We start from the raw sequence: 18,620 nt of genomic DNA, 5'->3' as shown, positions 1-18,620 counted from the left end.
CTCCTTGACACGGGTCTTGGTATTGATTTTTTGAATATGACACGTAAAGCACAAGGAACAAAATAAAAAATAAACAAGTGGGACTCCCTCAAACTAAAAAGGTCCTGTACAAAAAAAGAAACATCAATAAAATGAAAAGATAACCTATGGAATTGGAAAACCATTTGCAAACCATATCTGATAAGGGGTTAATATCCAAAATACATAAAGTACTCAAAGAACTCAATAGCAAAACAAAACAAAACGAAACAGTAACAACCAAGAAACCCAAAAGCTCAACTTTGAAATGGGCAAAGGACTTGACCAGACATTTCTCCAAAGAAGATGTATGAAAGACCAACAGGTAAATGAAAAGATGCTCTACATCACTGGTCATTAGGGAAATGCAAATTAAAACCACAATGAGATATCACCTCATGTCTGTTAGAATGGCCATCATCAAAAAGACAAGAGATGATAAATGCTGGCATGGATGTGGAGAAAGGGGAACCCTGTGTACTGTTGGTAGGAATGTACATTTGTACAGCCACTATGGAAAATAGTATAAAGGATCCTGAAAAAATTAAAAATAGAACTACCATATGATCCAGCAGTTTTACTTCTGAGAATATATCTAAGGGAAAGGAAGATACTAACTCGAAAAGATATCTGCACCTCATGTTTATAGCAACATTATTAACAATAAGAGAGACATGGAAACAACCTACATGTCCTTCAGTGGATGAATGGATAAAGAAGATGTGGCACATATATACCGTGGAATATTCAACAACAGAAGATGGGGAAATCCTACTATTTGCAGCAACAACATGAATGGATTTTGAAGGCATTAAGCAAAGTGAAATAAGTCAGACAGAGAAGGATACTGTATGATCTCACTTACATGTGGAATCTAAGGGAAAAAAAAGATGAAATTCATGGAAAAGAGATCAGATTTGTGATTACCTGAGACAGGGAGTGGAGGGAGAGGGAACTGGGGGAAGGTTGTCAAAAGGTACATCAGTACTGGGGATGTAATGCACAACATGATGACTATAGTTAACACTGCTGTGTGATATACAGGGAAGTTGTTAAGGGAGTAAATCCTAAGAGTTCTCATCAAAGGAGAATATTTTGTTTTCTTTTTTTCTTTTCTTCTTTCTTTCCTTATCCTTGTAGCTATATGAGATGATGGATGTTACCTGAACCTATTCTGATAATCATTTCACAATATATGTAAATCAAACCACCATGCTGTACACCTTAAAATTATACAATGATGCATGTGAATTTTTCTCAATAAAACTAAGGAGAAAAAAGAATAGCAACCTTCTGAAATTTAACCCAACTGGAAAATGAATAAGCATATCAATATAAACCTAAAATAGCCATACTGCTAGTAACATTTAATTTCAATAAATCTATTAACCGTCAAACAAAAACTTGACTAGTGAATTGTAAAAACCAAAATCTAAACTATTAACTGAAGACTTGATATAGAATGAACATAAGTGAAATATGGTGCAATCTTCTAGAACATAAAATTAAAGATAGACACCCACATGCATGTGGAAGTCCAGCCTTCCTTCCTGCACATATGAAAAAGTAACAGGCTTCCAGCTTATTAGCCACCACGAAGGTGGAAACTCACTTGGCCTCCACTATCTGCTTGGGAGACACCTGCCAAGGGACCCTACCAGTCTGTCTGTCAGCGCGCTCAGGAAACACACAGCCTAGATCATGAAAAGCACAATGACTGCCTCCCTTTAGGAGGCACCAGAGTCCTGAGACAAGAAGCCCAAGCTAAGTACTTAGTACTCAAAGACAAAGGTCCTGGCTGACGGGTCCAGAAGCCCTAACATGTACGTAGTAAGGGTTCTGGTAAATCAAAGGGACAGACAGAAGAGAATCAATCATGACATAAGTTCAGAAAATTTAGGGTTCAAGGAAAGAGAGTGGGCACTCTCAGCCAGGGAAGGGAGTAGGAGGCGGGGGAAAAGCTATACCACTGAAGAAACGCTTGTGACAATCGCAGCCCCACGGATCTCAGCCCACTAGAAAACTGAGGCTTAATCATGCAATTCTAGAATGTTTCCCTCCTCCACACTTCATGCCCACGCCCACGGGACTCTGCATAGTGACAGTGCATCTCAGCTGAAGGAGCTGCAAGGCAGGCTCTCACTGAGGCGGGTTCTTAAGGCAAGAGGGGAGACAAAATTAAACGCCAGAAGGAACTGAAGGTTCTGGCGCCTACAGCTACAATGAACAGTAAGCAAAGCCCAGCTCCTACGTCAGAATAACATAAATCCTCGCACTGAAGGCTGTTGACCTCTATTACAGGTACCTTTCCAGCTTTCAAAAAAAAACTACAAGATATGCCAATGAGCAAGGAAAAATACACTCAGAAGGAAAAAGGAATCAGAAGCAGACTCTGCTATGACACGGATGTTGGCATTTTAAATAACTGTGATTAATATGTCAAGGACTCATCATCTTACTCTTGTCAAGGCAAACGGCTTCTTATAAAGAAGTTTTAAAAATCCACTCAGTACATCACAATTTAAAATTTTATTATTAGAGAAAGAATATCCTTTTTTAAAAACAAGGGTCATGGTGGCAAAATGTATTTACAACATAAAGAAGAGATAACGGATTCTATCTAAATTACATGATAGATTCTTATAAGGTCACAAAAAATGGGGAAAATGGGAAAAATATAAACAAGGCAATCCACAGGAAAAACATATCACGACTGCTCAGTAATACACTGGTAAATAGCAGACCATCCATGGTAGGTATTTAAGGATGGGAAACAGGACATCACTGCATCAGCAGCAGCCCTGAGTGTCACAGGATCTTGGACTCTACCCTGTCCTCGGCTGGAAGTCAATGAATTGGAGGAAACATTAGCTGAACACTTTAGACATTATTGAAAATTATGTTGAGATTCTAGAAAACAGAACCAAACACACTGGAACAAAAAAGAGAAAATTAAGCTATAGTGGACATCAAGGATGAGCCAGAAAAGACAGATTCAAGAAATATTAAGAGTTTAAAAGAAACAAGAATGGGATGACTAACTGGATGGACAGGAGACTAAGACAAGGAGTGGTTTGGACCTGCTGGTTATCAGCTGGTTGACTGGCTAAGCAGTGTTCACATTTGATAGAGAAGAAAGGAACACGAGTACTCCCATTTTGGATCTGTTGTGTTGATACATTTTTGGACAGGTTACACACAGGGGACCAGCAGTGAGGTGCACAGGACAGACAGACTCTGGGGTTCCACAGGTGCTCCCCAGCTACAAGCACAGAGCAGACGAGATCTGAGAGAATGGTCAACAGTGATCATGAGACAGCAGCACAGAAGACAGTCATTGTTTGATTATAATTAGTTCACTGTGTCCTTTACCAAAGGGTATTAAGGCAAGTGGAAAGGAAGAAGCAAGAATGGTCTGAAACGTAAAACAATTATGGACATAAGTGCAAAGAGTATAACTGAACTGTCTATGCCACTCAACAAATACAGCCTAATGTGGAAATATCATTTATTGAAATACTCAGTAATGGAAATACACTCGATTACTTCCTACAGACACTCCACATATTATCCCTGAGTCAAGCAGAATCAGCAGAAAATGGTCCAGAGCAGCAGTGTCCGATTTGGTAGCTACTAACCACATGTGGCAACTAAGCATCTAAAATGTTGATATGTGACTCACGATCTACATTTTAACTGTTTTAAACTAAATAGTCACATACGCTAGTGGTCACTGTACTAGGCACCTTATAATACTGGACCACAATATTTCGATTCTCTGATGACCTCTAATCACCGTGCTCTCCCTTAGCTCTGGAGTCCTCTGTTCTGATTGAAGAACTGCTCTACAATGAGGCTGCATGTCTTTTAGGGAGATTATTAGAAGGCTGTACCCTTCATCGTCCATACAGAGTGCAAAAATGGAACTGTTTTAGACTTCCATGGTGGGAAGTCTTCATGCCCCATTAACAATATGGTTTCTCTTTATGTAAAATGTAAATCAGTTAACAGATGTCTTGTGCTTTGCCACGACTTAATCAGAAAGGTCAGGAACAGCTTTGCAGTGCACTCTATGTGTATTAAATTAGATGCCTGCTCCTCAGGTCAACGCTTTACCATAAGCAAATTTGCCCCTTTCATATAAAATCTGGGCGCCTCTCAATTGGCTGCTTCTGAGCTGGTCTGTGGTGTGAATCTAAGTATTTCAGCCCGTTAAGAGCCATTTCTCATTTCTTTATAGCCTTGTTGGTCTCATGGACACAAACTCTGTTGATTTTCAAAGCTAGGTGTTTTGGGGGAAGATCATCTCTCAGGTGCAGGTCTTAAGTTTGGGGCACCTCATGTGGGGTTCAGATGCTTCACTCCTCAGAGAGAAGCTCTGGGTTTTGTGTTTATTTCCAATAGTGGGTTACAGTGCTGATGGTGGGTTTATGGATTATTTCTTACCCTCTCCTACCTGCTTCAGAGTAAGTTTTTTTTTTTTTTTCTCATTTGCCTGATGTGTTGGAGTTGCTCAGCTAGTTTTTAGTACCCTCACCCTCACCCCCACCAGAGGAAATTGTTCTGTATGTAGATGGAGATTCTGTTTGTTCATGGGGGGAAGTTCAGGGTCTTCCTACTTTGCCATCTGGAACCAGAACTCTCTTTTGTTATTATTTTAATATAAGCTGTGAGCTGTCTGTAAAGAAAATTAATAATATACATATAGAAAATAGGAATAATATTTTTAAAGATACTTTATATTTCTAACCGATGTACTCTTTACTCATGCTTTTCTGCAGAACCAGGATTCTAATACACACACACACACACACACACAAACACATATGTATACATTTCTTGTAGTCCAGGGCTGCTGGAGACCAGCAGCTACTTCCTTATTTTGTAACTTGCATTGCATCTGGGGTAGCTAACCTAGACTCTGCCACCTGTTTTGTCAAAGGAATTTTGACAAAATTTATTTTTAAACCTTAAGCTTTCTTGTGAACCGTAAATTATAATTCCCTGTTTTTATTTAAACAGTGATTATCAAATTGCTCCTGCTGATTTTTCCTTTTCTTTTCAAAATAGCTCATCCTTAAAAAATATATATATTTTTATGATATATTCTAAGTATTATTGCTGTATAGCAAATAACTTGAAAATTTAGTGGTATAGAAAAAAACCTTTAATTTTTCTTGTGATCTTGTGTGTTGGGAATTTGGGAAGGCAGTTCTAACTTGGGGGCTTCTCATAAAGTTTTCATTAGACGTCACCTGGGGCTATAGTCACCTGAAGGTTCCACTGGGCTGGGCACCTACAATGGCTCACTCACATGGCTGGGAGTCGATGCTGAGGATCTGTTGGGAGCCCAGGTGAACCTGTCAACTGGAGTACTTACATGCTGTTTGTCAGGCAGAGTGGCCTTAAGATAATCACATTTTTACTTGGCAGCTGATTTTCTCCAGATCAAGTGTCCTGAGAATCAGGCAGAAACCTTGCAGACTTTTAAAGGGCTTTTTAGACCTATTCCTGGAAGTCATGTAGCATCACTTCTACCATGTTTCATTGTTTGAAGCAGTCACAAGCCTGCCTAGATTCAAGGGGAGGAGACATAGACCCCGTCATGGGATGAGTGTTAAAGAACTTGTGGGCAGTATTTCTAACTACCTCATTGTTATTTAAACTTTACATATAATATACTTTACATATAAAGTATACTTTACATATGGTAACATGCTTAGATTGTAAGTGTTGAGTTCACTCACTTTTGACACCTGTATAGACCCACGCACCCACTACCTGAAGAAAGGGATAGGGCATTTGTTTGCTCTGTAAGGTTGCCTTGTGCCTCTTCCAAGTCAGTCCCCTCCCCTCACTTCCACAGAGGCAACTACTATTTGATATCTATTACTGCAGATTAGTTTTTCCTGTTCTGTGGTCATATAAATGGAATTAATACTATTTGTGTGTGTGTGTTTGGGTTCTTTCACTCAACACAAGTCTTTGAGATTCATCAGTATTATTGCATGTTGTTTGTTCTTTTTTTATTGCTGAGTTGAATTTTATTATATGACTATGACAGTTTATTACCTTGCCTGTCATTGGACACTTGGGTTATTTCCAGTTTATGACTACTATGAATGAGGATGATATGAACATTCTTATAGGCATCTTTAAGGATCATCACAGTACCTTTGGGAGCAATATTGTATTACTGTTCAAATCCATAATGTTTCTAAAGTGTTTCTGTGCCTAAAGTTCTTTGATAAAATTTGATATAAAGATTTACTCTCAAGCTTCATAGGATTGAGGAGCCTACAGTTTATAGGTCTATTAGAAGGAGTCTATAGTTGTAGAAACCTACAACTTATAGGATAGAGAAAGAATGGAATGGCATCTTATCAAGAAAGCCACTCTGTCTCCATCATTCATCATTTTAATTACATAAATGCTCAGAATGAAAATTTAGAGAGAGAACTAAAGCTAAAAAAATATGGAAATTATGCCTTAAAACCAGCTTTTCTCCAATGTTCTTCAAATCTCATCCACTAGAGATAAAAACTTATTAAGAGTGGATTATCCTTACAAGTTTCTTCCTGTGTGCATGTGTATAGGAGGAAGAGGATGGTGGTGTTGGAAGACTGGGACTTCATTACTGACTACAAATCTGAGCCTGGTAATGAGAACACTTATGCCCTTATTAGGTGACTCTAATCCTGAGATATTGCTACTGTTGCTGAAGGGAGTGAAAGACATTGTGTCTCTCCCCAAGTTGTAGATAGTTGTCTGCTGCTTGGCTATTGGCAAGTTATCTCTATCCCAGCTAGGAGTGGAAGACTGAAGTAAGCCACAGTGCAGGCTTGGAAAGGAACGTACTTTGGTGAGGAAAGTCTGGGGCCTCTGTTATGAACATGGGTCATTTGTTACAACAGGCTATTGGAGGCTATCATCCAGATAATAGTCTTCAATACGAGCATTTTAGTTAGACTTGCCCCATGAATTTTGCCTTGTGGTCTTGAATGCAAAACGAGATTAATTTGAACACATAGAGAAGAAAGGAATCTCAGGATTGGTAAGGGGCTGACCCCGCCCCACACACAACCTCTTCTTTCACTGGTTGATTTGTTTAAAAAGGCTGGTGGTGTCAACTGCAAATTTAAAATCTGCATCTCCTACATAAAACTCCAATTGTGTACTAGATTAATGGAGGTACCTTGGGAAATGACATCAAAAGAAACTGACAGAAATTATAAACCAAACATAATAACGATAATAAACAAGACATTTATTTTTCATACTCATTTGGGGGAAGGGAGAAAAGTCAGTTTGCTCTACCCAGTGATGGTCTTTCTGGAAGAGTCTCCTTTCATTCCATAAAGCTGGATAGGCTGTTTGATCTCAGGGGATTTGATACTCTTTTAACTCATAAAAAGAACTTCCTTTGAAGAGCGTGGCTACAGGGTGAGCCTTTGTGAGCAGCTTCGCTGGTGCACAGCCAGACTCCCTCTCTGAGTGAAGCTCTTCCCACACTGGCCGCACAGGTAGGGTGTCTCCCCCGTGTGGATTTTGCCATGCAGGATACAATTCCCCCTGGTGTGGAAACTCTTCCTGCATTGTGTGCAGGCATAGGGTTTCAGGCCCGTGTGGACTCTGATGTGAACAATTAGGCTTCCTTTCTGACTGAAGGCTTTTCCACACTGATCACATCTATAAGGCTTCTCGCCACTGTGAACTCTTCTATGAACAGCAAGGTTACTTTGATTCCTGAAGCTTCTCTGACAAATGGCACACTCGTAGGGTTTCTGTCCAGTGTGGAGTCTTTCGTGAACCGCCAGACTACCTCGTTGACTGAAGCTTTTCCCACACTCCTTGCACTGATAGGGCTTCTCTCCTGTGTGTATCCGCTGATGTGTAACGAGATTGCCTTTGGCCCTAAAGCTTTTTCCGCAATGGGTACACTCAAAGGGCTTTTGCCCAGTGTGGATTCTCTCATGTAATGTTAGACTACCCTTTTGCCTGAAGGATTTTCCACATTCCTGGCACTCATAGACCCTCTGTCTCACTCCAGGTGTATCTTCCTGTAGTGTCTTAGAATCTGGGGATTTTTGTTCCCGCTTCTCTCTTCTGAAAGAGTTCTGGAAATCCCAGCTTGAGGATCCTGTGGCCTCAGAGTGATCATATTTGTGGTGGGTTTCTGTCATCACATCTGGTAAAATGAGAGGGAAGTCATGTAAGATGCACCAATATGCTGAGTGAGAAGAACAGGGGAAAAAGAAACAATGCTTTGAGTGCCTATTGTGTGCCAGACATTATAGTATAAACTTTGCATAAATAATTAATCCTGAAAACAATTTAGGAGAGTGCTACAGATAAGGAAATCAAAGTATAGGGAGGTTGTCAAAGATGACACAGCTAGGTAAGCGTAGAGCTGGGATTCAGACCCAGGCACACTCCATAGCAGTGCACTGCCTCTAAACTCAGTTTAATTGAGCCTCCCAAATAGTCTTGTGTGACAGACATGATTATCTCTATCTTACAGATAAGAAAACAGGCTGAGAAAAATTAAGAAAACTGTACAAGATCCCCTTTAGCCCCACACCCAAATTTTGTCTGACTCCAAAACAGGTGCGGATCCAGGGTGTGTAGGGCCCAAAGCTTTAAAATTTTGGAGGGGTTCCATTAAGAAAAAGTATCAAAGTATGTCTAGGGCCTTAAAGAGACCAGTGGAGGGGAAAGATCCTGAAATTTAAGTTTCATTAGCTTCATAAGAAATCTACCTGTGCTTCAGGCTGCCCTCCTAACAGTGGAGTAAGCTCCATGAGGTCAGAAAATATGGAGCAGAGTCCTTACACTTTACATCTCTTAATTCTAACCCCTGCAGTCCTGCATGGTAGAGCTTATCATCCCAGACTACGGATGAAAGAGCCTGGCGCTCAGGCAACATAAATAACTCGTCTTGATACCACAGTTCGAGTCAGGGTGATCGCAGAATCTGATCCAAGGAATTTTTCCCTTTAAAAGCCATACTATTTCAATCTACTATGCTAGGGTGGAATTGAAATCAATTTTGGTTTTGAGAAGTTATTCTCAACACTTTCTGTGCAGATATTGACAATATTTTCCGATATTGCCCTGCATATGAGCCTCCTACTGCACTTTAAACGTGGGTCCATTCATCACTAATAATAGTTTTCTTGGAGTTATCCTAGGGAGATTTTCCCCTTGTCCCTTGCTTTACCTTAGCCTTTCTTATTCAGTGATTGTGCTGAGATTTAAAACTTCTCATTCATTCTCTCAGAGACTACCTCCATACCAAGACTGTTGTCTTGCTCTGTTTCTATTGTTACTTCTAACTCCAGCTTGCAGGCTTTCCCTGTGACACCCCCAAAAGGGTGAGCTCCACCAAAGGAATGTCTTCTCTACATCCTCAGCCTGTTGACCAGTGCTGAGGACAGGGACACCAATTATTGTGAACTGGGGGCATCCCAGCAATCAACCGACTCACTGAAAAATGCTACATTCTGAGCATATCTTCCATGACAGTCCAGCAGGGTAGCTGTTGGAAATCCAAACATGTCCACTCCTGCTGAATGACCTTAATCACCACTTCTTCATATGATTCTTCCATGGGCTGTTCTTGAGAACCTGGGGAGGAAAAAACAAACAAAAACAATATAGGATGACAAAAACAAACAGGAAAGGACAGGAGAATTGATAACTGAGAAGAATGAAATCAACAGGAGCTCCAGTGTGGGGTGTGAGTGAATGTAATGTCAATTACCTATAATGTAATTGTGAAATGGGCCTAACGGTACCATGTCCACATACAAACGTGTTCAGGAGGAAGCAGGAGGCGGGAAAGCAGAAAAGACATAAAGCAAACATGTATCTCTTTCTGCCAGTGCCACGATAATGGTCATTCCTATTTGCACCTTAGCCTTGGCATGACTGGAATCTTCCTCTTCCTTCCCCCACCTAACCGCCTATTTCATCCTCCAAAGAAATTCAGAATCTAAAAAACCCCCAACATTTCAGCTTTCATGATTGGTTCTTTGATGGAAATGGCTCCAGATCTCCTCTCCAGTCCCATCTAGGTTATTAGGACAGAACAAGAGATTTCATATTACCTTTCAGCACTTAGGAGGCTCCAGACTCAAGACTCACCTCTTTCCTACTCTTCAAGATACGAGAATACCAGTTCTGAGGAAGTATAAATACTTGTCAATTCTTGGAAGAAGACCTACTTCAGACTCTAAAACCAAGCCCGAGGACTCCAACTAGGGTGAGAAAGTACCCCACCCGGGACCTTGCCCCAAGTCCCAGAGCCAAGAAGGAGTCAAGGTGAAGCAAGTTCAAATCCAAAACTTTCTGGATCCAAAGCCCATGTCCAGACAGTTGTCTACTTTCTCATCACTAGAGACCTAGTAAGATTCTTATATGATGATAAAGAATGGAACAGGGCTTGACCAGACTTTACCACTCTGTCAGATCCTAGGAATCCTCTTGCTCCATATTGTATTTTTGTATCTTTTGGGCAATAGTCTTATTTCAGGACCCTAATTACTGAATTCTTATACTTTATTTATGCAGTAGTTCAATGTTTATTTGTTTCCCTCTATTATGTTCCATCAAAATGCTAGCTACTGATTGACTGAAATAGCAGTGTGATGCTACAATTCTTTGACCCAAGTACCTGGTCTTCTTGGCAGCTGCACTTCCTGCTACATGTTGTGGCAACTGGAGAGGCATTTAAAGTCTTATTTGGAGGACTCAGCTCCAGTTTAGAGTACAAGCCACAGAGCAATGCCCTGTCAGCGAGGGTCGGGACACTACAGAATGTTCCCTTGTAAGTACAAGGTGTTACTGCTCAACAATGGCTCATCCACCAAGAGTCAGTGGAAAGCATATGGTACCTGCTACCTGAGGCTGGACTCTGTTCCTGGGGAGTCCAGCAAATAGAGTTTGGTCAGAATGTGTGGGTAGAATTTACAGCTGTGCCTCTCCACATGCTGTGAGACATTCAACAAGTAACAGCTCAGCTGTGTCTCAGAAAAGCTTCCTGATAAATAAAGGGAAGCTGTCATAGTTTTCTCCCTAGATTCCACAAGTCTGAGGAATCAATTTCCTGAAGATTTTGGAGAAAGTCACTTTATAGTAGAGTAGAGAATATCGCCATTCCTATCGGAAAGGCCATTATATCCGGTGGGAAGAGCTCAACTTAGGCCATGAGAAACTTCATGACCCCCTCCCTTCTCACAAATGACACTAGGCAAGTAACCAAACAACCTGGATTCTGTTTCCTCACTTAATGACAAGGTTCTTAACAGTGTAATAGCAAGTAGTCTTGGGAGGATAAAAGAACCAAACGTGAAGGGTCTCCGACATGACCTACAGATTTAAGGCCTCGAATTGAGAGTTGTGAGAAGGAAAGGGCTAGAACAGTGGGAACTTTGGTGTCTCGGTAACCTCCTGGGGGATGCTTTCAGGATCAGGAGATTCTGGGTAGGGGGTGATTATTTTCTCTGCACACCTGAATCCACTTTGCCCTCTCCCATCCTCCACCCAGAGGCGTTTGTCCTTTCTCCCTTTCTCTCTCCCAAGAGAGACTGCACTGTCCCCTGTCCATCTTCTGACATCCTCACCGCAGGCCCCGGGCACACCTCCCTATGGCCTCCCCAACTCGCGTCTCCAGGTGTGGCGCCTTCCTCCACACTCTGCCCTGCGCTGCGGCGGAGGGGCCCCTGCTCCTCCCAACAGGCCTCGCCTCCCGCCTCAGGTACCCACCCCGCCCCCCACTCCCCTCCCCGAGCCCGCCCTGCGTGCTGGGCCTGAGCACCCCGCTCTCCGGTTCTGCGGGCCGCAGACCTCTGCCCTTGCGGCTGGCCGCCCTGGGGGGTCCAGGGTGGCCAGGCCCGCTCAGGGCCGCGGGGGCTTGGGGGGCGGAGACCCGCCAGCGGGGCCGCGCCTCGCGGGGGCGCACTGACCCGGCAGGCGGCCTCACTCACCGCAGCGGCGGGCGCCCGCAGATAGACAAAGGCCGGCGCCGAGCCCGCAGCAACGCCGGCGCGAGCGGACCGGACTACAACTCCCAGGAGGCTCCGCGCGAGCCCGAACCCCGGGCGTCGGCAGGCCCGGCTTCCCCGAGCACTGTGGGAAACGTAGTTCGACGACGCGACCGGCAGCTCGGGCTCTGCGGGTTTCGGCGGGTGCTCGGCGCTCAGGCAGCCGTCATTTGACCCCGCGTCAGGGGTGCCGACTTGTGAGCGGAGCGAGAGCGCCAAACGACCGCTCAGATTATCAAGGCGTGGGATGGCAGTTTAGTGAAGCCGTCGGCTGAACCAGGAAATCCGCGATCCAGGGTTCTTGCCGGGCATCGAGTAAGGAAACAAAGAGTTGGGAAGAAATCAGTTGATAAAGCCGTGGGTTCTTAGGGGTTTGTGTTAAGTCACTGCATAAGCAAAGACTAAGTGTCTGTAATCAGGGCTCCGAGGCAAGAGGCAAATAATTTCAAGTGGAGTCTTTTGAGAATTTGGAACACCACAGGAGAATTTTGAGAGGCTGGGTGGAAGGATACTCATGTCTCGTATGCTTTGCTCTTCCGATCCTGTTAGTAAAAATTTGCACCGGAAATAATGGATAAGAGATGAGGTGTGGAATTGTCTAGAATTTGCATGTCTGCTCCATCACTGACTAGCTTCAGGATTCTGGACAGGCTTCTTACCTGGTGGGGAGCCCAGGAGAGCGTCAGGTGACAGCTACAGGGGCTAGGTGAAGGCTTCTTGAAAGGTCCAGGATCAAGGCCAGGCCACCCCTTATCCTATTGTTTCAGAGCAAAGGCAAGCTGTGTGAGTGAACCGGAAAAAAATCATTCTGCATGTACCCCATGAATTATAGAGAGAAAGCAGTATTTTCTAGGATAATAAATTAGAGTTTTTCTTAACTATGTGTCTGAAGCACTGAGAAATTGTAAGCCGTGAAAATCACTCAGCACATGGGGCAAGAGCTCTTTTTTCATGGGGCTTCTTTGAAGAGCCACTCAAGCACAGGCACTCAAGTCCTTGGCCCTGTTGTGTGATACTGGGAGGGGGCAAGGTTAATTTTGAGTAGCCAGGAGATAAAAGCTCTGTAAATGCTTTAAGCCACCTTCAAATGCATGTTTTAGTATATGTGCTGCCGAAGCGAGCACACTTTCCAGTGCATTTTTATAGGATCCTGGTCTCCAAGAGGGAATTTATACAGGGAAGAAGCAAATAATCAGTTGATTCCTAAATGTTAGTTATTACTCATACTACTAACACAGTGTTACTTAAGTTCATTGAACCTGTATGTGCTGAGCCCATTTTAAATGTCGGGTACTGTGCTGGGTGTTGGGGACATAAATGTCAACAAGACATACTCCCTTCTCCTAAGAAGGCAGGTGACACAGTTGAGAAGATAAACACATCACCTTCCTCAAAACCCAGTCCAGTGGCCATCTCACAGAGAGGTCCTGGAGTGGGCAGGGGAAACTGCTCTGAAGACCCCACTCCTGAAAGGCTCCTCAGTCTGGATGCAGGGGTGTCTGTGGTGCTTCCTTCATTATTTATTCCAGAGTCAGAGAGAAAGGTGTAGGGCATTAGAGGATGGCTCACAATCACCTCTCTTTCTTTCCTTCTAGAGCAGCCACAGGTGCTTAATTTTCAAAGCCCAGGTGGCACACAGCCAAGGCCAGTCCTTGTATCTGATTGGATGGTGCTGTAGAAGGGTCTCTGCTCCCTTCTCTCCCAAGGCTGTGTCAGTGAGGCTGCATGTGTCACCCTCCGGGCAGGGTGTCATTCCCCCTGCGGATAAACAGCACCCTGTGCCTAGAGGTCATTATCTGGTCTGTTGAGGTCAGGATCAGCTGTAGTTGTTATGATGTTTCAGATTCCATTGTGAAAGTCAATGACACAGCTCTGGTGGGAAAGGTGACTGTAAAGGGGGAATGTTGTCACCTTTCTCAGCAAATCTGCATGAATTCTGTTAAGGTGTCTTAGAAGAGTGGACACACTGAATGGAAAGTGAGGGAGAAAGCAGTTAGGGATAGAACTGATGAGACCCAGATAAGACCCAACCACCTCCTTGATAGACACTTACTAGTCTTTACCCAGATCCTACCTACATGGGATCAAGTCTTCAACCACTGCCTGCATCTTAATTTTTATTTATTTATTAATTTATTTGAAGTATAATCAGTTATAATGTGTCAATTTCTGGTGTACAGGATAATGTCCCAGTGATGCATGTATATGCATATATCATTTTCACATTCTTTTTCATTAAAGGTTATTATAAGATATTGAATATAGTTCCTTGTGCTATAGAGAAGAAATCTGTTTTTATCTATTTTTATATATAGTGGTAACATTTGCAAATCTCAAACTCCCAAATTTATCTCTTCCCACCCCTTTCCCCTAGTACCATAAGATTGTTTACTATGTGAGTCTGTTTCTGTTTTGTAGATGAATTCATTACTGTCCTCTTTTTTTTTTTTTTTTTAAGATTCCACATATGAGTGATATCATACGATACTTTTCTTTCTCTTTCTGGCTTACTTCACTTAGAATGATGATCTCCAAGTCCATCTATATTGTTGCAAATGGCATTATTTTATTCTTTTTATGGCTGTGTAGTATTCCATTGTATAAATATACCACAACTTCTTTATCCAGTCTGTGGATGGACATTTAAGTTGCTTGCTTGCATCTTAAGATACACACTCAACAAGAAGGAGGGGAGCTGGATGAGGGTGTCAGCAGTGTCTATTTGAAAACTTGCCAAATGACTATTCTGTTACTTCCCATGCATTTCAAAACATTACAGAAGGACAGAGAATCCAATAACTGATGTTCTGACAAAAGGCTAACCATTTGGCAAAAGAATAAAGGTAAAAGTTTATTTAACTCCTATGCCAAGATAGCCTCCAGATAGATTAAATGTAAAATGTAAACCCCAAATCCAGAAAAAAGTATGGGTTAGTATTTATATAATCTTGGCATAAGAAAAGTTTTCCTAACCATGGTAACAGGGCAGAGATAATGAAGAATAAGATTTCTGGATCTAACTGTGTTAAAATCCAGTATTTCTAGGTGAACGCCACCATAAATGAAGTTAACACATGACAAGCTAGGAAAATATTAATATCTATCATATTTAAAGAGACCAAACAAATAAGTAAGAAAAAGAAAACATGTCAATGGAAATTTGGCAAAGGGTAGCAACTCACATAATCACACACAATAGGATTAAGGAAAAATACTCAGACTCATTATTAATTTTTTAAAAGTGCTAATTGAAACAAAAATTTTTCCTAACTAGTGAATGGCCAAAATATTGCAAAGGGGATAGGGAAGTGGACATTTTCATCCATGTGAAATTGAGACAATCATTCTTTTCTTTTTTATCATCATAATACATTAGACTTTATTTTTAGAGCAGTTTTGGGTTCATAGCAAAATTGAGCAGAAGGACACAAATGAACTTATTTACCAAACAGAAACAGACTTAAAAGAAATCAGTGACCCCCAAAAGGAGAGGGTATATTACTAACAAATCTGATGGACCAAGAGAAGTGGATGCAACACCACATACACACTGGGAGAGAAGACATTATCATTTATTTTTATTTTTATTTTTTTAATTTATTTTTTAACACCTTTATTGTGGTATGATTCCTGTACAGTAAACTACACATATTTCAGATGTATAGTTTGATGAATTTTGATAGATGTACACACCAGTGAGACCACCACCACAATCAAGAGAGCTAACATTTCCATCCCTCCTCAAGAGGTGCAAATTTCGAATTCCCAATTTACCCCTTTCCACCTACTTCCCCTCCTGGTATCCATAAGTTAGTTCTCTATGTCTGTGAGTCTGTTTCTGTTTTGTAGGTAAGTTCATTTGTGTCCCCTTTTTTTTTTTTTTGGATTCCACATATAAGTGATATCTATAGTATTTTTCTCTTTCTGACTTACTTCACTTAGAATGACCATCTCCAGGCCCACCCATGTTGTCGCAAGTGGCATTATTTTATTCTTTATTATGACTGAGTAGTAAGACAGTATCATTTTTAACTAGGATGTATGATCACAGACTGAATAATAAAAGAATAGGAAGGGACAAAGGGATGGGAAACTGGGCTGAGAGAAGCCCCCAAATTATTAAAGTCTTAGCACTTCCGTAAAGAGCAAATAAGGTTTTGCATGTTTATTGCTATATATATAATATGTATACATAAAAACCAAGAATTTTAGAATGACAGCCCTAGGATCAAACTGGGTTGTTTTCCTGATTAATCTTAGTCAAAGATGGAAGCAAATGAGAACACATTCACTCATGTAAAGACAAGAAACAGACAAGGAATAGTACAAAGTTGGGCTTGGACTGTCAACTTCTCCAGTCTGTGTCCTCCGAGGGCGAAGAATCCCCTCTCCCCTCCCACGTTCTGTCAGACGCTGTGTCCTCCGGGGGTGGGGTACAGCTCAGCGGCAGAGCGTGTGCTTAGCATGCAAGACATCCTGGTTCCAATCCCCAATATCACCATTAAAAGAAAAATTAGACAAACCTAGTTACTTCCCCCCACCAAAAAGCTTAAAAAATAAAAGTGAAAAAAGCTTAAAAGTAAATAAATAATACAAAACCTCCAAACACGATGTCCTCCTAGTCTGACCCCTAGCTATTGATTGGCTCTGCCTCCTCCACCCCTTCCTCTCCATCATTCCACAGTGTGTGAGATTTTTTCCCCTGAATTTCCAGGATAGTTTCCTAAATGTTGATTTATCTCAAAAATACAATTCATTGTGCATATTAGATACGCACTAAATACTAAGTCACAATGAATACCCCAAAGCGCCCAAGAATGGACTTGGGAACAGTTCCAAGTCTAACACTCTTAAAAATAGATGTGTTTATGCTGACATTTCTGTTTATTGTATATAATTTAATCCTCACAACCATCTGATGTAGTAGGCATTGCCATTCCCTCCACCTTAGAGAGGTGTCCATCATGTGCCCAGGGTCTCACAAACAGTAAGTGGGCAATCTGGGATTCTGCCCAGGTCTGACTCCAAGCGTGTTGCTCCTTCCAACTCACTGGGTTGTCTTGACGGGATGTGCACTGGACTGCAGGAAGCGAACCTGAACCAGAGTAACCCAGAGAGGCTTTATCCAGCATGAGCAGAGGCACTGACATTAACTGTAGTATTAAGAAAGCGTTGTTTCATTGGCAGAAATTGGCTATATATATATATACATATATATATGTATATATATATATATGCAGCATTTAACAAAAATTACAATCAATATTAAAGACAATGCTTTTAAAAGTTTCTGAATTTTGTTACATTTGACATAAAGACATAACATTTAGGGTTAAGGAATATTTGACAAAACGTGCTATTTAGAAACTTGTTAACTATCATCAGTTTATAAAAATATATTTACCATATTATCCAGCTATCTCACTCCTGGGCATATATCCAGAGGAAACTCTAGTTTGAAAAGATACATGCACCCCAATGTTCACAGCAGCACTGTTTACAATAGCCAAGACATAGAAACAGCCTAACTGTCCATTGACAGATGACTGGATAAAGAAGTGGCAGTAAATATATATATATTTATATATATATATATATGCATTGGAGTACTATTCAGCCATAAAAAGAATAAAATAATGCCATTTACAGCAACATGGATGGACCTGGAGATCATCATACTAAGTGAAGTAAGCCAGAAAGAGAAAGAAAAATACCGTATGATATCACTTATATGTGAAATCAAAACCAAAAAAAAAAAAAAAAGATACAAATGAACTTATTTACAAAACAGAAACAAACTCATAGATATAGAAAACAACTCATAGACAGTTACTAGGGGGGAAATGGTGGGGTGGAGGGATAAACTGGGAGTTCAGGATTTTCAGATACTAACAATGATATATAAAATAGATAAACAGCAAGGTGCTACTGTATATATTCAGTACCTTGTCCTAACCTATAATGAAAAAGAATAAGAAAAGGAGTATATATGTATAAATGAATCACTATGCTGAACACCAGAAATTAACACAATGCTGTAAACTGACTATATACTTCAAGTAAAAAAAAATAATCAGTTTATATTAAGTAAAAAGGTAGGTATAGATTACACAACAATAAACAGAATTAATTGATAGAATCTGAACTTTAGATCCTTTCCAGGGTCTGAAATCTTTACAAAATATTACAATTCATTATGACATAAAGATAATCAATACATTATAAAAAATAAAGAAAAATCTTACAGGCTATAACCCCTTTCCACAATTTAGCAAAACTAGTTACAATGAGTGTTTCTATAGGAATTAGAAAGTTGTGTCATTAAGACTTGCTGAATTCTTTCACAAATAATAATTGGCTAAACTGGGAAACTAAAAAATATAGCAACATAATGTTTATTAAATGACAATGCTGTGTATAAAATTCTGTAATATTTATCAAAGCAAAAGAAAATTCACATAAAGTGCGTTATCATCAGTAAAGGAAAAAAAGAAGAAAACATTCAATTTATATTTCTTGGAAAGCATGATTCCAAGACGTATAGGACAAAAATAATAT

General features: G+C 40.9%; 1 protein-coding gene and 1 long non-coding RNA gene across 4 annotated transcripts; both read right to left on the bottom strand.

The window, feature by feature from the left end:
* Positions 1-7,264: 7,264 nt before the first annotated feature.
* Positions 7,265-12,134, bottom strand: ZNF32 (zinc finger protein 32). Of its 3 annotated transcripts, none has more exons than XM_032491749.1 (3): positions 12,006-12,134; positions 9,506-9,645; positions 7,265-8,248 (listed from the first exon to the last, which is right to left on the bottom strand). In XM_032491749.1, the coding sequence occupies exons 2-3, from the start codon at positions 9,573-9,575 to the stop codon at positions 7,455-7,457; spliced, it is 864 nt and encodes a 287-aa protein (XP_032347640.1). In that variant the 5' UTR covers positions 9,576-9,645; positions 12,006-12,134; the 3' UTR covers positions 7,265-7,454. The 3 variants fall into 3 exon arrangements, with proteins under 3 accessions (XP_032347640.1, XP_032347642.1, XP_032347641.1); XM_032491751.1 differs by having other exon boundaries at positions 7,265-8,206; XM_032491750.1 differs by lacking the exon at positions 12,006-12,134 and adding an exon at positions 11,985-12,004.
* A 458-nt stretch (positions 12,135-12,592) lies between these two features.
* LOC116667366 lies at positions 12,593-16,008 on the bottom strand. The gene is made up of 3 exons (XR_004324253.1): positions 15,847-16,008; positions 13,397-13,402; positions 12,593-12,604 (listed from the first exon to the last, which is right to left on the bottom strand). It is a non-coding gene; the product is annotated as an uncharacterized LOC116667366 (long non-coding RNA).
* Between the last annotated feature and the right edge of the window lie 2,612 nt (positions 16,009-18,620).

Source organism: Camelus ferus, chromosome 11, assembly GCF_009834535.1.
Source record: "Camelus ferus isolate YT-003-E chromosome 11, BCGSAC_Cfer_1.0, whole genome shotgun sequence".
In the NCBI taxonomy this organism is placed as follows: Eukaryota; Metazoa; Chordata; class Mammalia; order Artiodactyla; family Camelidae; genus Camelus; species Camelus ferus.
This window is presented reverse-complemented; position numbering and strand designations above follow the sequence as displayed.

Coding starts and splice junctions, on each gene's coding strand:
- ZNF32 (XM_032491749.1), bottom strand. CDS start 9,575: ATGTTTGGATTTCCAACAGCTACCCTGCTGGACTGTCATGGAAGATAT. Junction 8,249..9,505: donor TCAGAATGTAGCATTTTTCA/GTGAGTCGGTTG, acceptor CTTCTCACTCAG/CATATTGGTGCATCTTACAT.